Here is a 26,256-nt window from a genome sequence, read left to right on the forward strand (position 1 = left end):
GCTTTAAATCCTTGTAGTAAAGGTGTCCTAGAAACAGCCTGGTATTTACAGAGGACTCCCTTGAATAGCAGGTGTTTTAGACTCCCTTAAAAATCCAGAAGGTCCTTGGAAAATTGCCTGGCTGCTCTCTAAAATGTGACTTGAGGAACGGGGTTGAACAGCCCGGCTTGTTCACTTCTCTAATGTTGACGTGGAAAAAGTAACCACAGTGACAGGACTGGCTTTCAGATGGTGGTTTGTGCTTCAGAAACCTCCTCACCGAGTTCTGCATTTTTCTGGGGTCAGTCGACCGGTTGGTGCTCATGGTGGTTGCCTGCATGGTGGGTGGCCCTCGGGTCTGCCCTGAGGCACGGGGGGCGCCTGGCAGGGTGCTGGAGAAGAGAGGTCCAAGCTGCTCTGACGTCTGAACCCGCTGCCCCATCTCTTAGGAGCCGCTGTTTGAAAAAGGAAGATAAAACCTGAAAATTAAATAAATTGAATTGAATTGAATATTGAAAAGAAATATCAGAAACACCAAGTGGATAAAAATTTCACATAAATCTGATGCGCTTAAGATAAGGACTTTGTAAATTATGGAAAGAAGCCTGGAGGAAGCTGCGTTCCATACCTTTGAGGGCTTGGAGCTGGACCCCATCAGCTGGATTTCCTCCAAGGACGGGATTTGCCGAAGGCCAGACTTTTTTTAAAAGGCAAGCTAACACACATATGAAGAGGCAGGAAATAACTATCCCTTTCCTTTCTTTCATCAATCCAACAGTTTTTCTCTGGGAAATAAGCCTGGAGAAAGCTATGTGCCTATAGGCCGTTCACTGTAGCACTGTTTGTGCTCATGAGTTGGTAAGTGACCTCGGTGTCCGTTGGGCACAGAAATTTCCATTAAATTGTAATCGCCACTTGAAGATGACTTAACTCTCAGAGTAACCATGAAGGCTCTTAGCGGGTGCAGGAAGGAAGAGCATTAATGCTCCCAGCAGTGGGCCTTGTGCACGGATCACCTCGTTTGGTCCTTCTACTGAAACAGCGGGAGGAAGAGGTTCGTCTTTCACAGATGTTCGAGCCCGGCTGTTCAAAACCGGAGCATTGTGACCCCAGAGCCGGAGCATCTTCAGCTGTCACGTGGAAAACTACTTTGAGCAGTGGATAAATTTTTAGGAGTGTTTTCACATGAGGGCAATGAAAGTATTAACTCACAAAAATGAGTGTGCTCACAGCCCGTTTGTGAGCAGGGTCTCTTCCTCCGGAGTTTGCCAACTGGGATTTTACTTCTGTAGGAAGAAAGAAAACAGTGAATGTACCCAAAACTTTGATTTCTTTGATGTAGTTCTTTCTCCGAACTTAATTTACATAGCGTGAGGAGTACCCTTCCCACGTGATCTGTACAGTTTGGCTGACCTGTGCTGAGTGGAATCCTTACTCCTGTGCTGTATTGAACGAAAGCCTTGTTGCTGGAGTGTTCGGGACCTTACGAGAAGGATCCGTGGGAGGTTTTTACACAGCCACGGCACAGCTGCCCCTTGGCTGGCGGCAAGTGTATGTTGTCGTTCGAGTTTCGGAGAGGTTTAAACGTGGGAGAAACGAGTCTTCGAATGTGTACCAGCTTCTCCCTTCGGAAGGGGGGATACGGGTGGGCCCAGGTTTTCCGTCCCTGTGGTGAGGTGGCATGGCTCCATTGAGCAGGGAGGGAAGATTGGTTTCAGAAATTCTCACGCGGAACATCTCACACCAAACTGAGATCTCCTCTTTGGAAGTCAGTGTGGAAACCCTAGAAGTAAGCTAGTGGCTGTAGTGAGTGTATCGGAGCTTTTTTTTTTTTTTTTTTTTAAAGATTTTATTTATTTATTTGAGAGAGAATGAGAGAGAGCACATGAGAGGGGGAAGGGTCAGAGGAAGAAGCAGACTCCCCGCTGAGCAGGGAGCCCGATGCGGGACTCGATCCCGGGACTCCAGGATCATGACCTGAGCCGAAGGCAGTCGCTTAACCAACTGAACCACCCAGGCACCCTATATCAGAGCTTTTAAAGGCTTATTTATTTATTGGTTGGTTGGCTGGGTAAAAAAACCTCAGTGAAGGCCTTCTGAGCCTTTGAGATTTTGCACTGAGAAGCATGTTGACCCACACTGAAAAGCATTCCATGGGGAGTAGTGAAAGATCTGACTGCCAGGGTCCCCTCCCCGCACCCTTGGCATCCCCTGGGGCTCCAGTACCTGCCGTGATGGGCAGAAGGGGGGTGGTGCTGGGCGGTGCCCCGGTGCTGGCTCCTTGGCCAGCACCCCACAGCTACCCGCCCAGGGGCTTGATTGTTGGGAGTGCTGCTTGCTATCTGTGGTTATGGTCTGACATTTCAAGCTGAGACCTCTGATTGAAAAAAAAAACCCAGGGGTTCTGATTGTTTATTTAAAGAGTCCTGATGTTCCCGTTTGTAAATTATGCCTGCAGGGAACCTGTCTGTTCTGGCTTTAAAAATAGGGCCTGGATTTTCAGAGGCACTGGGTAAAAATCCAGGCTTTTAAAAATTCTGTAATTTGATACAATCCAGACTTACAAAGAAGATTGCAAGAACACTACAGACTGGGGGTATCTGTAAGAGTTTATTTCAAAAAGGTCCTCCAACTGCCCATCCCTCTTTTTGAGGAGAGAGGCACTTGAACTTGGCACTAGTGGTGTTGGATTTTTTGTTGTTATTTGTGGTGGGAGATTTATGTGCATCCTCCTGATTCCTCACCTCTGGGCCACACCAAAAGATAGGCTTTCTGGACGTTTAGTCGAGCCACATATCCTTTTGTCTGAATATTCCTGACCATACCTCCAGGTGTTTGGAGAAGCTAGCTCTTCCAGCATGGTGCGCCCCACGGCTTACCCTGGCTGTGTTCTCTCCCCTAGCACACACTCACGGGACACAGCGGCAAAGTGCTGTCTGCCAAGTTCCTGCTGGACAATGCGCGTATTGTTTCCGGAAGTCATGACCGGACCCTCAAGCTCTGGGATCTACGCAGCAAAGTCTGTGAGGAAATTCAGTCTCTCTATGTGTACGATTAGACGTTAACCGCAAGGTGTTTGTTGCCACATGAAAGCCTATGCCTAGCGTGATACAGTTTGCATTGCAAGTCCGGTTTTATATGCAGAGGGGCGTTGAGGTTGTGCCAGCTTTCCGTGTTTGAGAGTGTGTTTAAATAAGGAGCGCTGGTTACTCAGGGCCAGAGGGAAGCGATGCTCCCTGCACAGCTCCGGAGCGGCCTCTGCTCGGTTACTAATGTTCGCTCTTCTTTCAGGCATAAAGACCGTGTTTGCAGGATCCAGCTGCAACGATATCGTTTGCACGGAGCAGTGTGTCATGAGTGGACATTTCGATAAGAAGATTCGCTTCTGGGATATCCGGTATACTACCCCAGAGCTTGGTGGGGGGCGCAGATGAGAGGGTCTTCCTGTGGCAGAGCTCTGATGAGGTTTTGTGTGTAGGGTGTGCTTTTTAAGATCCTGGAAGTGGCAGAAATGAGCTCCAGTCCACATTTATCTCAGTGCTTTGACATTCTTTACCCTGAAGTAGACTGTCTTGTTCAGCAGTCACTTATGAGCACACTGTGTGCTTTCGAGGCGCTTTGCCAGCTGCTAGGTAAACCAAGGGACAGCTAGATAGTCTGCAGTGTCGCAGGGAAGACCGATACGCAGGTCTGCAAGGTGTTCTGAAGTAGAGCCAGGCACCTTGGTCCAAGGACATGAGAGAATGCGTGTCAGGATGAGTCTTAGGAAGTGAGTGGACCTGACAGACTTTCCAGGCAGCACCGCCTGGTAGGTTGGGCCGTGGGCAGACAGGACTAGCCGGTGGTGGGTTGGGATCAGATGGCCTTTTATAAGTGACTTACTCCTGTAAGCCGTTGGGTGTTTAACAAAGGACCGCTCAGCACAAGTGCATAGAGGTGCTAGTGGTGTTTGGACGGTGTCCTGGGAGCAGGGGACCTCATCCCAGCAGTAAAGGAGACGTGGGAGTGTTTGAGGGAGTGTTTGCACTGGGGGGTGAGGGAGTGTTTGCACTGGGGGGTGAGGAAGGGGAGAACTGAAGCCAGACCGGGGACTGACTTGCCTAGGGCGGGGACTCTGCCCTGGAGTCCATCTCCACACCTGGAATCACCCAGCTGCACTTGGGGGGGCCCTGGAGCTGAACTTCGTAAGGCGGGGAGCCTGCGAGAGGCCCCACGTTTGTCCGTGTACAGTACAGCATCCCAGACCCACCGGAGCAAGTTTATGGGCCCTTGGCCCTGTGGACACGTCATCACCGGAAGAGTACTGAATGGGTAGTAGCCCTGCTTAACTCGTGCTGAGCCGGAGCTCTGATTGGCAGTTACTATAGCATTCCCTAAATGGGCGAGGAAATTAATTCTTCCCCAATTCAGAGTCCTGGTACTTAAACTATTACTATAGAATGTAGTGAGAGAAAAATAATAAAAGCAGTCCTTGAGGTGATTTCTGTAAGATTGGGACATGTTCACTGTCCTTCAAGAGTAAGGCATTTCAGTCCAGTTACCTTCTTTCCCTCTCTCCATGGAGCATGGCGTCCTGGTCAACGTGGGGAAGTTCTGACGCTTCCGTGTTCCGTCTTCTCAGACTTCCCATCACTTTCGTAGATCGGAGAGCATCGTCAGGGAGATGGAGCTGCTGGGGAGGATTACTGCCCTGGACTTAAACCCGGAGAGAACAGAACTCCTCAGCTGCTCTCGCGATGACCTGCTAAAGATCATCGATCTGCGAATCAATGCCGTCAGACAGACGTTTAGGTAACTGAAGACGTGCAGGTTTTGGTTTTATTTGACTCTTGCTGTTTTTCTGGGGGTCGCATGAACACCAGAGGCCCTGACCCTGCTCTCTCAAACCCCGAGTGGTGTGAGCTCTCGGGGTAATGGTGCTGTTGTTGGTTTCAGCGCGCCTGGGTTCAAGTGCGGCTCTGATTGGACCAGAGTTGTGTTCAGGTGAGTAGCGATGCTCCTCCTGCCCCGCCCACCCCCCAACCTGGTGCATCCCAGAGGGGCACGTGTCCACTGTCTCACCCCTGAGGGAGTGTCCAGGAGTGACCTGGAAGCTCAGCACCAGGGGTCACTGTCACTGTCTCCTTCCTTGCTGATGTTCCTAAGAGCTGTTGGAGGAGGGCGCCTGGGTGGCTCAGTCGTTAAGCGTCTGCCTTCGGCTCAGGTCATGATCCCAGCGTCCTGGGATCGAGCCCCACATCCGGCTCCCTGCTCAGCGGGAAGCCTGCTTCTCCCTCTGCCACTCCCCCTGCTTGTGTTCCCTCTCTTGCTGCCTCTCTCTGTCAAATAAATAAATAAAATCTTAAAAAAAAAAAAAAAAAGCTGTTGGAGAGCTTCTAGGGAAGCTGCAGAAGGGCGGCCTCCTTTCCTAGTTCTCGCTCTGCCTGCCCAGCGCTTCTCCCACGGGATGCTGAATTGGGGGTGGGCGGTTGACACTTTTCTGGTCTTGTTCCACAGCCCTGATGGTGGTTATGTGGCAGCGGGCTCGGCTGAGGGCTCTCTCTACATCTGGAGCGTACTTTCGGGGAAGGTGGAGAAGGTCCTTTCCAAGCAGCATGGGTAAGGGGAACCCTGATGATAGCCCCCCTGAGGTTGTGTGGAGGTGCTGTGACTTCATCCTGGGGATCCTGCCCCCTTTGGGCATGGACTGAATCAGCCCCGGGAGGACAGTGTGCGCTCGCTGGCTTCGCTGTGAGCAGAGTCAGTGGGGAGAGGCCGGGGCCGCTCGTGCCTAGTGATGCGACAGGCTGTCCAGTTAGAGCCCTTCGAGTAGTGGCTGCTGGAGAAAGGTTGGGAAAGCATCCTCTCTGATTATTTAGCGCCGCCTCTCCCTCTTTCCTCTCTGCTGCTGCTTCTCCCTTTGGAGAGTCTGGTTGTAAACATAGATTTTCATAGACTCTTTTCCAGTCCTCCCCCGGGCTCCTGTTTTGCTTAGCTTTGTTCTCTCCACCCAAGCTCAACTGCTAGTTGGAACAGAGACGGGGCTTTCCTCCAGAACCACCTCTCCCTGCTCCCAGGGGCTGTGGCCACAGTCCACTCCTCAGTCGGTCCCCCGAGGCTCTTGTCGGAGGGTGGGAGCTACTGCCTTAGGGTAGACTTGGTACGACCTGACTCCTTTCATTCCTAAACTGCTTCCTGAAGTACAGTGCAGGGTTCCTTTGAGTTCTCATGTTCATTCCCAAGGGCCTGCCTGTGAGGGGCAGCAGTCCTGGTGAGCAAGCTGGGCGTTGGAGGAAAGCCTTGCTCCCTGAATGTCAGGGGGCCTGGCGTTCAGTTCACTAAGATCTCACAGATGTTTTGACCTCTCCCATTGAAGCTCGTCCATCAATGCAGTGGCGTGGTCCCCCTCCGGCTCCCACGTCGTCAGTGTGGACAAAGGAAGCAAAGCTGTGCTATGGTCAGAGTATTGATGGCACCCCCGAGAGAGAGAGAGAGAGAGAGAGGAGCTGAAGCCGGCGAAGCACACAAGCCCCTGCGGGCTCTGTCCTGCACGTGGTGTGTTGGGTGTAGCTTCGACCTCCAGAGACAAGCTGGAGCCGCGTGGTGCCGTGGCCTACCTTTGAACAGGATTTCTGAGGATTTTAGCTGAGGTCTCTCATGGCCTGAAAGAATAACACTGAGAAAATCTGGCCCTGCAGTCACTTAGCAGAGGTTCAGGTTCTCGCCTTGCCTTGACTCGGGTGGGAAACACTACTGGCTCTGATCTTCCATACCTCAGTGGGGGAGCACAGGCACCTGCCGGCTTCCTCGCTGGCCGGCAGGGCCAAGAACGCCCCACGCGCACGTGCGGCTGTCGGTTCTCCCTCCGTGCTTTCTCCCGTCCTTCCAGAGTCGGTTCTGGCCCAATGCATGTCCTGTCACCTTGGGATGGTTTTCCTGGTGAACTCACTTGAATCATTGGATTAACAGAAACCCAAACAGGATTACCCCTGCCCTCAGCCCACAGGGACTGCCCTGATTTCTGAGGAGATGACAGGACCATGGTCCTCCCTGCTGGTCTCTGTCATTATTACGAGGCTCTTACTCTGATCTCATCTGATTACTGTTGGAATTTCCTTAGATCTCCTAAACCGTTCTTAGAAAGCAGCTGTTCTTCAAAGCTTCGGGCTTCCTTTTTCCCTAACAATGCTACACACCTATTTCTTGGTTGAGAAGTAAATCTCAGTTTGGTTACAAAATACTTTCTGGAGGTAGGAGAGGAAGTGCAGAAACCTTGCAGGGAAGCGGGGCTGCTGCAGGAATAGAGTGGCTCCCTGTGGCCATCTCTAGGCTCCCAGAAAGTGGGCGAGGCGCACACCACCTTCCTCTGCCCCGTGTACCTCGGTGACAGTCGCTGGTGACAAGGGATTAGAAGCCTCGAATGTATTAGCCTGGAGCCAGCAGTTCCGGGTCACTGCCCCTTTGCCAAGCCTACGTGCAATACCCCCTCGGTGCTTTAGTTCGAGAAGCCCATTCCAAGAAGCATGGGAACGTCGTCTTCAAGTTTCAGGAGTTCTGATTGAGGCCAGGGAAAAACTGGCCTGTGGCTTTTTTTTTTTTTTTTTTTTAACATTTATCTTTACCATTTTACCTGTGTATATCATTTTAGTTCCTGAGTGACTGAAACACCAATACTTTCATCACTTTTTAATTTGCACTTTATTTCTTTCCTTCCACACTTGTTCTCTGGACAGCTGTGGGTATGAGTGCTGGAGCTGGGTGAGGAGGGGCGCCGTGTCCATCCTCCCTCTCTCCCTCCCCGGCCCCCCCCCCCCCCCTTTCCAGCTTATTGCTCCAAGAGCTCAAGGGGAGGTAGAATTCACAGGCCAGGGCGCATCTTTTATTTATTTAATTATGTTGCCCAACAGAACTTGATTGTAAATTAAAAAGAAATCTGTTATATACTTTTCAAACTCTGTCTCTTGGTGGTTATTGTATGCTCCTCTGTCCTTCAGAGAAAAAGCTGTTTCTTTCATCTGTTTTCATGGTATTCGTTCATTAGTAAATAACAGCTATTATTTTCCTGGGGTCTCTCCTCATCATTCATCATTTAAGCCTCTGCTACCACTGCCTGTAAACCATTCCAGTTTCACACTGCGTGTGAGTCTTAACACAGCAAAGGGTCTCGTGAATCTCCACGTCTGTCCTGTGAGCACCCAGCGAACTCAGGAGACTCCTGCCGTCCGCTCCACGCTGCAGCCGGTGTGAGCGCCCGGTTCCCCGCTGGAGACTTGTCTGTAGGATTGATGATGAGCCATACCTGTCTCCTGCTGGTCTCCGGCCTCTTTGCTGAAGGGGCATGAATTATTGTGCTAGGACAAATCCTGATCTCCCAGAGGCCCCCCCCTCCACTGCCCAAGACCTCTGTCCCATTCCCTTTTTTTTTTTTTTTAAGATTTTATTTATTTGACAGCGAGAGCAGGAACACAAGCAGGGGGAGTGGGAGAGGGAGAAGCAGGCCTCCTGCCAAGCAGGGAGCCTGATGCGGTGCTCGATCCCAGGACCCTGGGATCATGACCTGAGCTGAAGGCAGACGCTTAACGACTGAGCCATCCAGGCGCCCCGTCCGGTTCCCTTAATGACTTTTACCGAGGGGCCAGCCAAACATCCGCTTAGCCCAGCACCTGGGGGCAGGATTCTGCTGTGATCTGAAGTCTCAGAGGCAGCCAGCTGTCTCCAAAAAGCCGAAGGAGCCCTTTGCAGTCACTTTCAGGAAGGTAAGTCATTCTTAAAAGAAGCCTAAAGTAAGCATTGCAGTAACCTCCAATTACCCTGTTTTCTTTGAACTTGGAGGGAAGCTTGGCTGCTCTCTACTTTGAACAGAGAGGTTTCGGTTTGAGATCCGTCTGCACCATGAAGTTCTCTTCAGGTTACCTGACTGCCAAGTCTGAGCTCTTTAGTGTGTGGGCTCACACAGCAGTGGAATAGGACTTCATCTGACTCACGGTCCTGACGCCCCCCATCTATCAGCTCATCTAGGCCCCTCTCCGCTGCTGCAGGCTATGCTGGTGAGGGTGGGAGGTGGGCAGAGGAGTTTCTCCATTTCCCAGGTGAATCCCGGGCGGTGGGAGCTGGTATGCTCCCTCATAAGTGGTGTCGGCTTTGACCCAGACGTTAACATACCTCAGAAGTTGAGAATTTTAAAACATTTTTTTAAATGAACTTGAATTCCCTAGGTCATTTCCCAAAATAGTGTGATAAATCAAGCTCAGTGCCTTATTCTTAAAGCATATGCCACATATACAGTAGTCTTGTCCTATAAATCTTGCAAAGCCCCTCTGCCTCTTTCCCGTCGTGGCCCACGGGAGATTGTGTATGGACACTGGGGTAAGTGGAGGAAGCTGCTCAGCCGGGAGGGGCCAGCCTGGCCAAGGAGTGGCTTGGTTGGGAAGTTGCAGATCTCTTAAGTGGACCAAGGTATGCAGAGCTGCCTGTGTCTTCGCGTGGCACGGCACAGCCCTGCTCTTAGAGAACTGGACACTGAAATGTGCACTTGAAACTCCTCACCCGTGTGGGCGCCGGGAAAGAGCAGCCGTGATGAAACTCCCCTCACGAGACTGCAGACTGCGGAAACCACGGACGTTTCTGGGTTCCTGCGAGGCCTTGGAGCGTAATCAGGAGCCTGTGGGTCTCAAATTCTGTGACCTGTGAAGTGTATCCCACGTCAAGGTGGGGGTGTCGCCAGAGCCTAGCGAGAAGCTGTTCTAGTGTCCTGACCCCCTAGTGGGCGCCCCTGCCTCCAATCTGCCTGCCCCTCCGGGCCTGCAGGGGCAGGCGGACACCAGACGGCCTCGGGCTGGCCACGCGGATGCCTTTGCTCCACTGCATCTTTTCTCTTGTGCCCTACGATAGTGCCCACTCACCAGAAATCCCACGTTTTCAAGCCAATGATAAACTTCGGAAATCTTGAATAAAGTGAAATGTACCCGTTTGTATAGGTTCTGGAAGAAAATCAAGGAAAAGTGATACCATCCAATAAGATTCGTCTCCGGTCAAGGAGATTATTCTTAACCGGCTTCACCTCCGTAAAATTTGATTTTTGTACCTTGGGGAGCTCTGGCTTTCAAAGCACAGCCCTCCTGGTTTCCGTCTGTGCTTCCCAGCCGCCCTGCCTTCATTCCAGATACTTCTTCCATCCTCTGTGGGCTCTGGCCATGCTGGGTGCTCTCCTTGGTGACTTTTCCCCGGGGCTGCACAGCCCTGTCTAACCCTGGCTGACCTGCACCGTGAGCACATGCACGTCCAGTGGCTCCAGAACCCATAGGAAACTGCTGTGCAAGGAGCCCTGGTGCATCTACCCGCCACTCGGCGACTCTGCCCGAGTGTTTGACAGCAAACCTAAAGCATGTCACAGACTACCAAGGACACGGTGCCATAGTTAGCCTCGTAGGGTTGACAAGAACTCCGTGTCATCAACTATCCGGTCCATATTAAAATGCTCCCAACTGTTTTCAACTATGGGTTTTCTACGATGGGCTTGTTTGGATCAGGATCCAGCATAACCAACTACCTTAAAATGTAATGGCTTGAAACAACCATTACCCTCCCAGGCCTGTGAGTGGGCTGGGCTGGCCCAGTTGGGAATGGCTGGGAGAGGGGGGCCCCACTCAGGTCTGGCAGGCAGCTCGGAGAAGAGAATGGCGCCACCGGCAGCATGGGGACAGGAAAGGACTCGATTGCAGCCATTGTGGCAGTTGTCTTCAGTAAAGGCTCCACTCCGTTCTCCTTTTGGGTCTTTTATATTCTACAGCAATAGCTGTTGCTGATTTCTTTTTCTGCCCCGCACTGGATCTGGTTGACTTTCCCCATAGGAGCAGTACGTGTGTCCCACGTGAGAACAGTGGTCCTGCGCATGGCCATGTGCCAGGCTTCCATGGCTCTGGACCCCCTCGTGGTGCTCGGCACCGTGGGCACTCAGGTTTTTATCTAGTAGGACTGAATCAGCAAAAAGCAAACCAGGCAGCCCCAAAAGGGTTGGTCATAACCAGCCAAGGGGACGAGTGAGGAGGAGGAAGGGAGAGTAGTTAAAAACCTAAGAACAAACCACAGAGGAAGCGGAAGTGTTGTGTAGAAACTGTTCTGTGCGTGTATGTATAGGTTTTGGGTCACAGTGTAAAAAGTGTATTTCTTTTTTACTGGTTTTAAATTTATTGAAATTCACATAAAACTAACCATCTTAAAGTATATTCAGTGTTCAACCACCACCCCTGTCTAGTTCCAGCAAAAGACAGTTTTGAAACTGGATCAGTGTCCATTTTTTTCAAACTTTTGTTTCTTGTTTTTTTTTTTTTTTTTTTAAGTATTTATTTGACAGAGAGACACAGCGAAAGAGTAAACACAAGCAGGGCGAGTGGGACAGGGAGAAGCAGGCTTCCCGCCGAGCAGGGAGCCCGACGCGGGGCTCGATCCCAGGACCCCGGGACCATGACCTGAGCTGAAGGCAGACGCTTAATGACTGAGTCACCCAGGCGCCCCTCAAACTTTTTTGATGTATAGCAAGCAGCTGATCTATCTGAAGAAAAGCATGGACCCTTGTCTTAGCTCAGGCTGCTATCACAAAAAACCACAGATGGGGCAGCTCCGACAACAGATACTTCTTTCTCCCGCTTCTGGAAACTGGAAGTCAGGTCAAGGCGCCAACAAGGTAGGTTCCATCCCGAGGCCTTAGCTCGTCGCTGCTGTGCTCACCTGACTTCCGAGTGCACTTGCAGAGTAGAGAGTGGGTGTCTCTTACAAGGACACTAATCCTATCAGATCAAGGCCCCGCCCTGGGACCTCATCCAACCCCGATCACCTCCCAGTACCCCATCACACCAGGGGCTTAGGGCTACTTCCACGTGTAGATTTGCGGGGAGGGGTGCACAAACACTCAGTTCCTCCGAGAGGCCTCTCCCTAAGTGTGGACAGCTTCAGGAGAGAGCTGCTCAATTTGTGCTCGGCCACAAAATCCTGAAGCTGTTTCATGACCCCTAGAAGCCTCTCTAGTGTTGGGATCCATGTAGCGTGACAGGGATGAAGAAGCACTAAGGTGCACATCAGCCTCTCGTGGGAGAGGCCCAGGGGAAGTGTTGGTCAGGATCCTCCTGCCCCCACTCTGCACAGGACTCTCCTTTTAAGGGACTCCTCTGGGGGCGCCTGGGTGGCTCAGTCGTTAAGCATCTGCCTTCGGCTCAGGTCATGATCCCAGGGTCCTGGGATCGAGCCCCGCATCGGGCTCCCTGCTCGGCGGGGAGCCTGCTTCCCCCTCTCTCACTCCCCCTGCTTGTATTCCCCCTCTCGCTGTGTCTCTGTCAAATAAATGAAATCTTTAAAAAAGGGACTCCTCTGCACATTTGAGTCATCTCCCCAACCCTGTGAGACGGCAGATCACGGGCTTGCCTTCTACAGAGGCAGAAGAGGAAATAGCAGTGAGCCCAGCTACTTGCCCACGGTCTCAGGGGACTCATCAGGGGCCAAAGAACCTCGGACTCCAGCCTCGGGCTGTTTGTCCAACATGGAAACCTGGAGCACCAAGAGCCATTCTCAGCACGATGCCTCAAGATGGACATTCGAAATCTGCCCAGGTGTGGGACCCCAGGGTGGCGAGAGGGTGGCGATGTCCATGAGGAATGAACACCTGTGTCCTAATCACGGATAAGTCACCCATGGAAGAGATTAGACTAACTTGGGCAATGGAGGGAAGTAGAAGGGAAGCTGAGTCCTTCCTAACAAAGAATTTTCTCACGTGTCACACTCTTTCAAAGATGGTAATGACTTCCCCATCCCTGGAAGCATTCAACAACTTGTTGTGGATGTTGTAGAGGAGAGCCAAACAAGGGATGGAGTGTGGACTACATTCTTTTTATTTTTGATTTTTTTAATTTACTTTTTTTTTTAAGTCGGCTCCACGCTGGGTGTGAGCCTCAATACAGGGCTTGAACTCACGACCCCGAGATCAAGACCCGAGCTGAGATCAAGAGTCAGATGTTTAACCGACTGAGCCACCCAGGCGCCCCTGGACAACATTCTTTTTAAAGTCTGCCCAACTTGAGAACCCACAGGATTCCATTTATGATTTCAGATACTCGAAGCCAGCCCAACCTATAACAGCCCTCTATTCCTTAGGCCAGTTGACCAAGAGGTCCATGTTGGAATTAAGGTGGCTTTTAAAAGCTGATTCCCTGGCACTCTTTGTAAATAGAGTTGCCCCAGTCTTCTCAGGTGCTCTCTGCTTCAGGGAAACTGAGGCAACGAGGATACAAGATTTTCATTTTGTAGTTGATGTTTAGCCGGGTATACTGGTTTTCCTCATGCATGTCCCCTAATAAAGCCCTAAGACGATCACCTAAGCCTGAAGCCCATGAGCTTCTTAAGCTGAACATCCCCAACCCGCCACCCCCGCGAGCTGGCTGGCGCTGTGTTTGGTCCCTGGGGGTGAGGCGCAGGCTTGGAGCAGGCTCTGGACCCCAGATGGGCGAGTACTGCTGTCACCAGTGGTTCCCAGACTTGGCATTCATAGAGCAATTTCCAAAATAACTCTAGGGGAAGGCTGGCAACTTTATTTTGGCCAAGTAAGGATTTTCTTTTTTTTCTAAACGGCCATCTACTCTCATCTTTATTTTATAAAAGAAAGGACATTTTGTCCTTACGCTTAGCAGCTGCATCCTGAAATATTTATGAGTAAAGTGTCAAGATGTCTGCAATTTACTTTCAAACGGTTCAAAAGGAAAAAGCAATAGGTGAGCGCACGCGCTGAAGCATTTATTGTCAAATCTCACAGTGGACCACGTGGGCGTTTATTGTATTATTCCAACTTTTCTCTATGTTCTAAACTTCACAATAGATTTCAGAAAATGAAAAACTCGTGGCGGGAGGCGGATCAGTGGTTGCCGGAGATTGGGGGGTTGGTGGAGGAGTTGACCAAAATAGGGGGGCCAGGGAACTTTTGGGGGGTGGAAAGGTTATGTCTTTTTTTTTTTTTTAAGATTTTATTTATTTATTTGCGAGAGAGAATGAGAGACAGAGAGCATGAGAGGGAGGAGGGTCAGAGGGAGAGGCAGACTCCCCGCTGAGCAGGGAGCCCGATGCGGGACTCGATCCCGGGACTCCAGGATCATGACCTGAGCCGAAGGCAGTCGCTTAACCAACTGAGCTACCCAGGCGCCCTGGAAAGGTTATGTCTTAACCATAGTGATAGTTAAACTCATCAAACTGCACTTTAAAATGGGCACAATTGCTTGGATGTAAAGTCTACCTCAATCAAGATAGGGAAAAAGAAGAAGGACATTTTAATATCCAAAAATTGAGGACTTCATAACCTCAGAAAAAAAGGAGGACAGTCCTTTACAGTGAAGACATTTGGCTCCATGACAAAGTTTACAACTGTGCCCTTGTTTTTCTTTCTCATTTTTCTGCCAAGTAGAGACAAATTCATCACTGACCAGAGGCTGGGAATGACTACCAGAGACTACATTTCCAAAATGCATGAGGTCCGGTACCCAGTCCACCGCCCGTTTTCCCCACCTGCCAGGAATTGGCGGGTCAGTGGCTGAAGTCCGTCAGTCTGCACCCCTCACCCCCAACCCCCCCCCCCCAGCCACCTGGTGCCAACAAAACCATGAGAATTGGTGTCCCAAGAGCAGCCAGAGGTGAAAGCCGGTCCCGGATGCTGCAGCCCTTCCAATGGGGACACTAAAAGAAGCACCCCGGTCATTCGTCTTTCTCTTGTTGGGGTGTTTTTAAGGGGAAAATCAGATACTCTTTTAAATTTATAACAATGTTATCTTTTAACCTTTCTGCTATAGGAGAAGTAAATGACTTGGAGAAAATTTTTTTTCTCCATTTATTTTATTTTTATTTATTTTATTTTTTAATTATTATGTTATGTTAATCACCATACATTACATCATTAGTTTTTGATGTAGTGTTCCATGATTCTTTGTTTGCATATAACACCCAGTGCTCCATGCAGAACGTGCCCTCTGTAATACCCATCACCAGGCTAACCCATCCCCCCACCCCCCTCCCCTCTAGAACCCTCAGTTTGTTTCTCAGAGTCCATGGTCTCTCATGGTTCGTCTCCCCCTCTGATTCCGCCCCTTCATTTTTCCCTTCCTGCTATCTTTTCTTCTTCTTCTTTTTTTTTAAACATATAATGTATTATTTGTTTCAGAGGTACAGGTCTGTGATTCAACAGTCTCACACAATTCACAGCGTTCACCATAGCACACAGCCTCCCCAGTGTCTATCACCCAGCCACCCCATCCCTCCCACCCCGCCCACCACTCCAGCAACCCTCAGTTTGTTTCCTGAGACTATGAATTCCTCATATCAATGAGATCATATGATACATGTCTTTCTCCAACTGACTTATTTCGCTCAGCATAATACCCTCCAGTTCCATCCACCTTGTTGCAAATGGCAAGATTTCATTCCTTTTGATGGCTGCATAATATTCCATTGTGTGTGTGTATATATATATATATATATATATATATATATACCACATCTTCTTTATCCATTCATCTGTTGATGGACATCTTGGCTCTTTCCATAGTTTGTCTATTGTGGACATTGCTGCTATAAACATTGGGGTGCACGTTCCCTTTCGGATCCCTACATTTGTATCTTTGGGGTAAATACCCAGTAATGCAATTGCTGGATCGTATGGTAGCTCTATTTTCAACTTTTTGAGGAACCTCCATACTGTTTTCCAGAGTGGCTGCACCAGCTTGCATTCCCATTGGAGAAAAATTTTAAATTACAGACAAGAAGAAAAAATTAAATACAAATAAAACCTGACATACCTACCACACAGAGACCACTGTTAGCTCCTTAGTACGTATCCTTGAAGATCATGCATATAATGCATATATGTGGATATACATATAGGTATGCGTACGTGTGTGTGCATATATACACACACAGTGTGTGTGTGTTTGCAAGGTGTGGTCGTATTACACATGCCATCCTATGACCTTTGTGTGGTCACAATCTCTACCTTCCTATTCCAGATATTTCTGTCTTACACGTCACCTAGACCCTATTCAGATTTCCTGATGGAGCCAAATGTCCTGTAGATCCTGTTTTTCAACTGGAGATCCAGTCTGGGACCACGCATTACATCTGGATGTTGAATCCCTTGAGTGTCTTTTAATTGAGTACCTCCCTTTTCTGTGACATTGGCTTATGAAAGACACCAGCTACTTTTCCATTCATCTGAGAGCTCTCTCATGGTGTCTTCTAGCTTGTTCCTCTGTTCCCCACATTTCCCATAAACCAGAAGTGATGTCAAAATGCTTAATGGATTCCAGTTCACCCAAGGTGATACATCATGTCTGGCTGGCACCATTGTCAATGCTAAGATTGACCATGGACCATGCCTGGTCCCCCGCTGTGCAGCCAGGCTAGCACCTTGTGATGAGCCCAGGATCCATTTGCCATCACTGTGGTGCTAACAGGGACAGCCATATCTCCATCAGCTCTTCACCTGATGGTTTTGACCCCAATGAATAATCTTTGTTTGAGTCAATCATTTCATCAGTAACTTTAGAGGGAATTTTACGATCATTCAGCTATGATAAGACCAACAGATCAGGAAGCAATGGCCCCTGAAAAGATAATTTGTTACAGTTCTTGAAAGGAGGGGGCAGCCTCTGCCACTTAGGGCCACCTGGGGAAGCACCATGTTTGGTCAGGAGGCAGAGGGATGGAGGGGAAAACACGGGCAAGAGTCTTCTTGTGGTTTCCACAGGAAACAACTGGTGAGGCAAGATAAGTGGGTTTAAGATTGGAGAGTTTGAATAACTTCATCTGGCTCTATCACCATAGAGTGAAACGGGCTTTCTCCAGTTGGCTGAATCCTGGTCTGGGGATGATTAGGGCAAAGCACTAGTGGCTCAAGCCTGTCCCAGGAGGAACCAAGGCCACTGAGGTGCGCTGGGCTCTGATTGGTTAGTTCGCATATGAAAGGCAGTTTGCTGTCTCTAGGGAAAGGGGTAGCCTGGGAGGGGCAGTCTCTCCAGGGTCCACAGAGCCCCGGCTGTCAAAGCATCAGAAACACAGAAAATAGGGGGCACCTCGTTGGCTCCATCTGAAGACCATGCAACTCTTGATCTTGGGATTGTGAGTTTGAGCCCCATGTTGGGCGTAGAGTTTACTTAAACAAACAAACTTAAAAACATACAGCAAATCAAAAATCATGATTATTCCAATCAGAGTTTGTCAAAGCATGTTTTTCTACTTCCATCATTCCTTTTGCATTTAGTAGCTGGCATTTCTCTGTTAAAAAAAAAAAAGTTTTCTCCCATAGAAATTAAAAATATTGTTTCTTAATTTTAGCTATTACCAGCTCTCACACTGTTGCTGACTCCTCCAGTGACTCCTCCATGTGCTGTAAGTATAGTGAGATCCCTCTTCTAGATGCTGGAGATGGGATAGGTACAAAGAAGAATCTCTGCACTCCCGGAGCTTACATGCTAGTAACGACGGGGCAGGGGACAGACAGGAAACAAGATACATGCATGGGACACAGTGACAAGTGCTATGGAGAAAAATAAAGAGGAGGCGGCGAGTTTTGGGTGAAGTGGCGCGTGATAGGCAGCAGGGTGAATGGGGTCACACTGAAGTAAAGACCCAGAGGAACACAGGAAGCAAACCAAGGGGCTCTCTGTGGGAAGAGTGTTCCAGAAGGGGAAGAAGGCAAAGGTCTTAAGGCAGGTTTGAAGAAAAGCAAAGAAAACAAGTGGGCTGGAGCAAAGTGGGTGAGTAGTGAGAACTAAGGTCAGGGGCGCCGGAGTGGCTCAGTTGATCAAGCTCAGGTCTTGATCTCAGGGTTGTGGGTTCAAGCCCCGCATTGCGCTCCATCCTGGGCGTGAAACCTACTTAAAAAAAAAAAAAAAAAAAAAAAAAGAGGGTCAGAGGTAACGAGGGATCAAATCTTGGAGGGCTTGCAGACATTGTCTAGGCAGGGAGGAAACCCCCGGAAGTTTCCACAGATGCTAACATTTCAAATGTTAGAACAAGCTTTCTGCTTAGACTTGCTTCATTCCCAGACACCATGTCAAGTTCAATATGTAAATGTGTTAATGGCTACAGAGTCCCGTCTGTTTATTCCCTGAATGTTCTTGGAAGCAGCTGTTGAACGCAATGGTGAGGGAAACAACGGGACGGGCCCCGGCCCTTCTGGAGCCTCGAGTCAAGTAAGGGAAGAGAGACCATACAATAATCTCCCACACAAGGTCAAAGGCAACTGTGCCTCCAACCCAGCCCAGGAGGGAGGTTGGGGAAGGCTCCCAAGGATGGGACTCCTCTCTTCCAGCAACTGAAGTGTGAAAGGAGTCAGCAAGTTGAAGAGAGAAGAGGATTGTTCTAGGCAAAAAGAACAGTGTGGGGGAGCAGGGGGGTGTGGTGCAGGATGATGTGGAAAGTGGGTGCCCAAGTCCTTTCTGAGAACAGCGGGAGATACTAAGCGGAGAGGACAGATCAGGGCTCGGAAGGGCCCTCGTCCACTGTGGAGAAGGGCCTGGAGGCTGTAGATGGATGGAGTCAGACAGCAGGAGACATTATGGTCCAGGAAAGCAAAGGGGGTGCTGTGGACGCAGGAGGAGGCTCTGGGGAAGAGAAGATGAGGACAGATTCCACAGACACTGGGGAGGTGGGGGTACAGGGAGGGGGAGGAATTGACAACACTCGTCTCCATAATCAATAGGGCGTGGGGTGGAGGAGAGGAACCTGTCTGGTTCTGACGTGTTTTTGGAGTAGTGTTGTTGGGGTCCAGAGCCGACGGCCAAGAAAGAATTCTTGAGACGTCTTCGGTGCAAAAAGGTGCTTTTATTAGAGCACGGGGACAGGACCAGTGGGCAGAGAGAGCTGCTGGTCCGGGGTTGTGAGGAACAACTGATTATATATTTTGGGGTTGGGGAAAGTCAAGACAAAGGGAACTTCCGAAAGGATTTTCATATGCTGAAGAAGATTTACAGGATACTGGAGGCCTGGCTATTGTCAAGCTAAGGTAGTTTTTCTCTCCAGCAAGCCATTAACATTAAGACAGGAGCTTCCTGGAGGAACATTATGCTCGGCCTGCCTCAAGTGTTTGTCAGTGGGCTTCAGGTTACAAGGACAGTGAATTTTATCTGCATTTCCTCCTGCCTTTGTTTCCCACATCGGTTTGGCTTGTGTAACACCAGGGTTCATCTTGAGGTTGACATTTCTCCTTGACCTTTTTGTTTCTATCCCCACACCCAAGGTTGCATTAGCTGCCTGCTGAGTTTAATCAAGTCTGTTGAGCACTGGAAAATCCCCTGTCCTAGTGATACTGGGAGTGAAGGGATAATCAGTCTATTTCCAGAACCCAAAGAGGGTTAGGATAGAAAGGAGCTTTTCTTTAGCTCTCATCCCTCCCACCACGCCTTCCCCACTGGAGCTCCCACATCTGTGAGCCCCTCTGGAAAAAGACTAGAGGCCTTTGCCTAATGCCTAGAACTGCTGAAACCACCAGTTCACCTGTCTCAACCCTAATCCCATTTCCACTCTGCTCCTTAAGTGGGATTTGGCTTCTAGACATTGAGACGTGGGTGTGGGCCCCCTCTCCAGATCCCCTACAAATTCCCCCACACACGTCAAGCCAGGGGCCTTGGCAGGGTCATCTGGTTACACAGAGCAGGGGCCGGTCGCTCACCCCGGAGGGACAGAGCCCCTCTCCTCACCTCCCGGGCTCATCAGGCTGGCTGCACAAGGTACATGACCACCCCCAGCCCAAGGCTTCTCAGACCTGGGGCAGGCACAGGGAGAGCAAGGGGCAGGACCATGGGTGTTTTTCTGTGGTCAGTCTGCCATAGTTTCCCCTTTTCCGTGTGGTTTCACGGACTTTGCTTGTTAACGAGACTCAGGGTGCGCTGAGGTCCAGACAGCTAAGACGGCCCTTCCACTGTGTGTCAAGCTGGGGAGCGGTGGGAGAACAGGACAGGACTCCTGGGGATTTAACATATCTTGAAAACGATATTTGTGAAGTGGTTATGTTGTGGTTTTCGGGAACCTTTCCTATTCTAATTACCATGGGACATCATCGTGATAGAATTTTAAATCCGACCCAGCGAAGGCTAGTCAGGAAGTCAAACCTTCCAGCTGAGGTTTACTAAGAAATGTTTGAGGCTTATCGAGAAAAAGAAAACACATGTTCTAAAAAAAAGCCCCCCAAGGTGTCATAAACGCTAGACAGAGAGGCCTTATTTCATCGAACATCGATATTTAAGCAGATACAAGCAGATGTCTACTGGGCACGCAGGACCTCACGGGTAGGTTTTATACCCAGAATGTGCCTGGCTGCACATGCAGCCTCGTTTTCCCTTTCCACAGCCCGCTGACACCTGACGCACACCCCGAGGTGGGAGAAGCCAGCTGCCAGGGACACGTACCATGGCCGCCAACGCCAAGAGCAGCAAGTCTGCACCCAACCATGTGATCTTCAAGAAGACCTCCCGGGACAAGTCGGTAAGTGGTACAGAAGTGAGTGGCTTGAGGGGAAAAAAAAAGGTTTCTTAAAGGAGCTTTTTTGAGAATAGACATGGGGCACCTGGCAGAGCATGCAACTGCTGATCTCATGAGTTCAAGCTCCGCATTGGGTGTAGAGATTACTTAAAAAAAAAAAAGACACAATCAACACTAAAATCCTGAGAGGCTGAGGGAAGCTCTGTGTCTGTGTTCCGTCGCTATTTGCGATGAATGATGAATGAGACGTAATCGAATGAATTGCACACATACGACTTCTTTTCAGTCTCTTAAAGAACTTAGCCCTGAGACCCTTAATTTTCTCCTCATCTCTCAGTCCCCACCCTCTTACTTCCAATTTTACTTGTTTTCCTAGCTGGCCTTGAACCAATGACTTAACCATTTCAAACACTGCTTTGTCGATACTAACTTGCGGGGCCCTTTGTCTTCTTGCTGCCTGCCTGGGGAAAGCCCCAGTGCTGGACTAGGGCAGCTCTATCTTCCGTGCGCCTACCCCAGCCACCATGCCTTCAATCCGCACTTGGCTCAGGGCCACTGGGTAAGGGAACATGGCTACCAATATCCGGGCCGCTTGTGTATCGGCAGAGATGATGCCCCTGTTGGCTCCATCGGGGGCTCAGTAGACGGTCTAGATGTGCCCATGAACTTCTGGCATGGGAGGCCTGACGGAAGGTCACCCCACAGCCTCCATGGACAGGGTCTTCTTACTCCATTCATTGGCTTCTTAGGGGCTGACAATCTAGCTTGGCGCCGTCCAACTCAAGCTGCAAATGTTATTTTAAAGCGTGTAGCTGCCACATTAAAAAAGAAGAAACAGGTGGAATTCATTTTATCATGTATTTTATTTAACCCAGTATATGCAAAAAACTATCACTTCAACATGCAAATGATATAAAAGTTATTGATGACATTTTACGTTCATTTGCTAAGTCTTTGAAGTCTGGTGCGTGTTCTCCATTTATAGCACGTGTCAGTTTGGCATGGCCATATTTCAAGTGTCCTGAAGCTACCTGTACCTTGTTGCTACTGTGCTGGACAGGGTGGATCTAGATCATTCTTCTGGTTCACTTCTGAGACATTCCCATAGAAGTGGTTGAGAATTTTGCTTTCAAAGGCTCTTCATACAGTTGGATTCGGTCGCTCTTTACTCCAGCAGCTTAGCCCTGGGGACTGTTTCTGACACTGAGTCAAGTTGCAGGACCCAGAGAATCATCATCGGTGCAATTAGACGCTTACCCAACACATGCAGTTCTGAAAGCAGGTAATCAAGGGACTTCTCAGAGCTCTATTTTCTGTGCTTTGTAAACCTGAACTTTGGATTTTTTCTCTAGGGTTTCTCAAATGTTAAGCCTATATTGGGCCCAAAGGAAACTCTCTGATCCTCATAGTGCAACACAAGAAAAACAGATCTGTACCAGGCACTCTCTGTCCTTTCTACTCCCAGCTGAGGAACTCCACTTTGGGGTGATAATTTGGGGACCCCCTCAACAATTCATTCCCCAAACTCTCTCCCAACTTTGTGTCTTCCCAGCACACTTTGTCTTGACTTCTGGCAGAAGAAGAGAGAAACCACTCCTGCCGGGCCATGTCATTTTCCCACTTTTTCCCCCCCTCATACCTATAGAAAACCTTTGAACCAAGAAATTTAGAATTGCTGTATATGGGGGGAGAATCCACCCATTAATGTCTCACATATTAAGACTATTCCAATTGCAAGCTCTGTATGGCTCCAGGCATGGTGCACCAGGAGCCCTGGGCCCATTTCTCTGTGATTCTCTGCCCTCTGCCCTCTGCTGTGATCTTCATCCTCCAGCTGGTGGCAAGATGGCTACTCTAGCTCCAGGTGTCTCACCCTCACTTCCTTCCTGAAGAAGGAAGAGGCTCTTACTTCCTGGTATCTCTTCTAAAGAGTGGGAAAATATTTTCCCAGCAGCCCTCCAGCAGACTTCTCTCATATCTCATTGGTCAAACTGGGTCACATGCCCACCCTAAACCAGCCCTGAGCCAAAAGGAATTGGATAATCATAATTGGATCAGGCCAATCAAGAACCGTCCTCTGGGGCTGGCCTCTCTTAGCGCGGGACCCCATGGGGGATGGTGAACTCTGAACATAATTGGCAACTTGTATCCAGGAAGAAGGGTGCTTGGTTTGTTGGTTGAGCAAGCAGCAGGTAGGCCACAGTCCCACATTGTTCAGCGCCATTACTCTTCCTGCTCTGCCCCTTTCCTCCCCTCCCCTTCCAACTGTAGCAGAGGACATGCCTTTGCTCCCATCTGAGGTTCATGCTATTTACACCTGGGCCTCAGGGTCCACCTCCTCACTAGCGTCCTCCACCGTCAGCCTCTCCCTCCCTACCAGTACTTTGCCTGAGCGTAAAAACAAGTACAGACCTCATGCATCTTAAAGACAACAACCAACAAACTCCCCTTGACCCTATTGCCTTTCCATTTCCTCTTCCTCCACAGCTAAAGCTTGAAAAAGAAGAAAACACACTCTCTCCACCTACCTTCAGTCTTCCCTACTGCCAACCTCAATCAGATGCCTAACTGGCTTTCCCCTCATCCATTCATTCTCCACTTTGCTGCCAACGTCGTATCCTCCATAAAATGGGGCTAATTCCTATCTCACAGAGTAGTTATGGGGATCCAGTGAAATAATGTAGACAGTGCTGAGCTTGGCCCCTGAGACACGATAAACACTCCAAATGCTGTTCAGCTGCAGGTCTTTCATCCTGCTTAAAATACTTCAACATTGGGGACACCTGGGTGACTCAGTCGGTTAAGCATCTGCCTTCAGCTCAAATCATGATCTCAGTGTCCTGGGATGGAGTCCCTCGTCAGGCTGCCTGCTCAGCCGGGAGCCTGCTTCTCCCTCTCTCTCTGCCCCTCCCCTACGTGCGCTCTCTCTCTCTCTCTCATAAATAAATAAAATCTTTAAAAAATGCTTTAACATCTTCTTAGAGTCTTTAGGATTGGGTCCTGTAAGACCCTTTCTGGCATCAGCCTGCATCCCCACTTGGTGGCCATTCACCTGCAGATGAAGCCATTGGTTCCAGAAGCATTCTCTTGATTCTGGGCTTTGTATACACTGATTTTGGTTTTGTTTCATTTTGTTTTGTTTTGTCCAGAAAACATCCTCACACCATCCAACACCTACCTCCTTCCCAGCCACCTGACTATGTAGTCCTTTGGGTGCTTCAACATCAAATAACTGTGAAGGTATAGGGATTCACTCCAGGATATCTGATATGAGGGGGTGGAAATAGGAGATGATTGAATGGCAACAGAAATGATTCTGGGAGTTCATGGACATAAGAATATGAATTTAAGAGGCTTAAGGAAGAAGGGGGCTAGGTAGATGTACACACTCACTCATTGGTGCCCTTAGCAAATGTAGATTAGAATCCTGTCGTGTACCAGGTACTGTGGTAGAAACTTGATGGCCAAGAGATGAAAGAATTCCTACCATCAAGGCACTCACTGTTCTGTGGCTTAGAGCGGTGAGTGATGGGGAACACGATCCATGCCCTTCCACAAAGGGGGTTGGCAGAGACTCTCACTGCCAAGGGCACGGAACAGACAGGAAGAGGACCGAAACAGCGATCATTGCCCCCCAACTCCCCCGCCCCTCTTGCTCAGAGCATGGGTTCTGGCGTACCTGTCTAGCAGCTCACCTGGTAGGATTTCAGGGATTCTGGGACTCCTGCTTCTTGGCTCAGTTCAGAAATTCTTCTAATGAGGAGGGGAAACCTTTCATTCACAGACAGAAATAAGAGGCTTAAATGTCAGGAGGAGCCTCATTTACATAAGTCTAACTTTCCACTAAAGTATCATCAGTGAATTCAACAAGGTCACCTGGTTAATGTCAGACCTGGGCTTGGTGGGAAAAGGTGGGAGAACAGGGACCATCCAGAGGGGTGGGAAGTCTTCCTTGGAGCAGATTTATGGGGCTGAAGAGAGAGCACAACTTGCCTGTAATCCATAGTCCCTGCCCACAGCCAAGCGGGGAGAGAGGAGGTGCTGGGCAAACTGCAGAGCCAGGCAGCAAGTCTTCTCAAGACTAATCAAAATGTGCCAGTTGTTGCCACGGTTGGGGGGCCTTGGGGGGCTTTTTTGGTTGTTGCTGATTTTTAACTTGCATGCGCTAGTGTTCTTAGGCCACTTAGAATCTCCATCTGTTCTTCCTACAGGTGAGCATCTATCTGGGGAAGAGAGACTATATAGACCATATTGAACAAGTAGAGCCTGTTGGTAAGTTGAGTTTGGAGTGAGATTTTAATTTTAATGCTGATTTTCCTTAAAGCCATTAGACAACTGCTACTTTCGTATTTCTTCAAATCATCTCTGCTGATAATCTAATCAAAGAAATGCAAATTAAAACATCAGCGAGGTAGCCACTGGCTGATTGGAAACCATTTCAGAGCATGGGGGAGACAAAGGACTCATTTCTAGACTATATAAAGAAACTCAGCAGTAAGAAAGACAAAATCCAGTTAGAAAATGTACAAAAAACATGAAAAGCAGTTCATCGAAGAAGATATATGGATGGCAAAGAAGCCCATGGAAAAATGGTCAGCATCATTATCCATTAGGGAAATGCAAATTAAACCACATTGGATTGAAATATCATTATACACCTGTCAGAATGGCTAAAATTAAAATAGTGACAATACCAAAAGATGGTGAGGATGTTGAGAAAACAAATCACTCATACATTGCTGGCGGGAATGTAAAATGGAACACCTACTCTGGAAAATCGTTTGGCGGTTTCTTTAAAAATTAAACATATACTGGGCGCCTCGGTGGCTCAGTTGGTTAAGCGACTGCCTTCAGCTCAGGTCATGATCCTGGAGTCCCGGGATCGAGTCCCGCATCGGGCTCCCTGCTCAGCAGGGAGTCTGCTTCTCCCTCTGACCCTCCCCCCTCTCGTGTGCTCTCTCTCATTCTCTCTCTCTCAAATAAATAAATGAAATCTTTAAAAAAAAAAAAATTAAACATATACTTACCATCTGACCCAGCAATTGCATTCCCTGGCACTCATCCCAGAGAAATGAAACTCACATCTACACAAAAACCCATTCGCGATTGTTTATGACAGCTTTATCTGTGATCGCTCCAAACTGGAAGGAACCAGAATGTCTCTCAATAGGTGAACCAGTTGAAACAAGCTATGGCAATCCATACCATGAAACTCTACTCGGCAGTAAAAAAGAACGAGCCACTGATACAATAGTGTATGGATCTCAAGAGTCTCATGCTGAGTGGAAGAGCCAATCTCAAAAGACTGTATGACTTCACTTAGATAACAATCTAGGGATGACGAAATTATAGGAATGGTAAACTTATCAGTAGTTGGGGGAGGCATGCTAAGGATGGATGGTGGGGGGAGGGGATGACCCGAGAGATAGCTCTTTGGTGAGGGAACTGTCAACCTCCACATGAGATAAAATGACTTAGAACTGTACATACACTGTACCCCATATCAGCTTCCTGGTTTCGATATTGTACTACAATTATCTAAGATGTAACCACCAGGAGAAACTGAATGAAAGATACAGAGGGACTTCTCTGTGCTATCTTTGCAACTTCCTGTGAATCGATAATTATTTCAACTAAGATAGCTATTTTTAAAAAGAGAGAGTGTAAAAAACCTGGCGTTTCTAGGCACTTGAGGATGAGAATGTCCCTGAGCAGAATGCTTTCTGGAAGGTCATTTGGCACTATGTCATTGAAATCCAAATCCAGTTCTACTGTTGATGGATACAAAAATGT

General features: G+C 49.0%; 2 protein-coding genes and 1 non-coding gene across 13 annotated transcripts in view; all 3 read left to right on the plus strand.

Annotated features, from left to right (window-relative positions):
- Positions 1–7,910, plus strand: part of ATG16L1 (autophagy related 16 like 1) — a 37,450-nt gene extending 29,540 nt beyond the window's left edge. For 5 of the 6 annotated variants that reach the window (XM_045867708.3, XM_064587277.1, XM_064587278.1 and 2 more), the window contains 6 exons: positions 2,882–3,002; positions 3,271–3,376; positions 4,621–4,770; positions 4,915–4,962; positions 5,476–5,577; positions 6,335–7,910. In XM_045867708.3, the coding sequence (XP_045723664.1) occupies positions 2,882–3,002; positions 3,271–3,376; positions 4,621–4,770; positions 4,915–4,962; positions 5,476–5,577; positions 6,335–6,428 (621 nt within the window). In that variant the 3' untranslated portion in view covers positions 6,429–7,910. Of the gene's footprint in view, positions 1–2,881; positions 3,003–3,270; positions 3,377–4,600; positions 4,771–4,914; positions 4,963–5,475; positions 5,578–6,334 lie in introns of those variants that run through there. The other variant, XR_010410350.1, reaches the window with a different exon arrangement.
- LOC123840100 (small Cajal body-specific RNA 6) lies at positions 2,128–2,355 on the plus strand. Its single transcript, XR_006789911.1, has one exon. It is a non-coding gene; the product is annotated as a small Cajal body-specific RNA 6 (non-coding RNA).
- Positions 7,911–8,061: 151 nt separating the features above from the next.
- The window catches only part of SAG (S-antigen visual arrestin), a 39,604-nt gene continuing 21,409 nt past the window's right edge, over positions 8,062–26,256 (plus strand). For 3 of the 6 annotated variants that reach the window (XM_064587285.1, XM_064587284.1, XM_064587280.1), the window contains exons 1-4: positions 8,062–11,641; positions 17,317–17,370; positions 20,332–20,466; positions 24,675–24,735. In XM_064587285.1, coding sequence (XP_064443355.1) covers positions 20,392–20,466; positions 24,675–24,735 — 136 coding nt within the window. In that variant the 5' untranslated portion in view covers positions 8,062–11,641; positions 17,317–17,370; positions 20,332–20,391. Of the gene's footprint in view, positions 11,642–12,270; positions 12,561–17,316; positions 17,371–20,310; positions 20,467–24,674; positions 24,736–26,256 lie in introns of those variants that run through there. The other 3 variants (XM_064587282.1, XM_064587281.1, XM_064587283.1) reach the window with 3 other exon arrangements.

Source organism: Mirounga angustirostris, unplaced genomic scaffold (genome assembly GCF_029215605.1).
Source record: "Mirounga angustirostris isolate CCGP_5_RB_7025 unplaced genomic scaffold, mMirAng1.0.hap1 SCAF_3, whole genome shotgun sequence".
NCBI classification, from domain to species: domain Eukaryota; kingdom Metazoa; phylum Chordata; class Mammalia; order Carnivora; family Phocidae; genus Mirounga; species Mirounga angustirostris.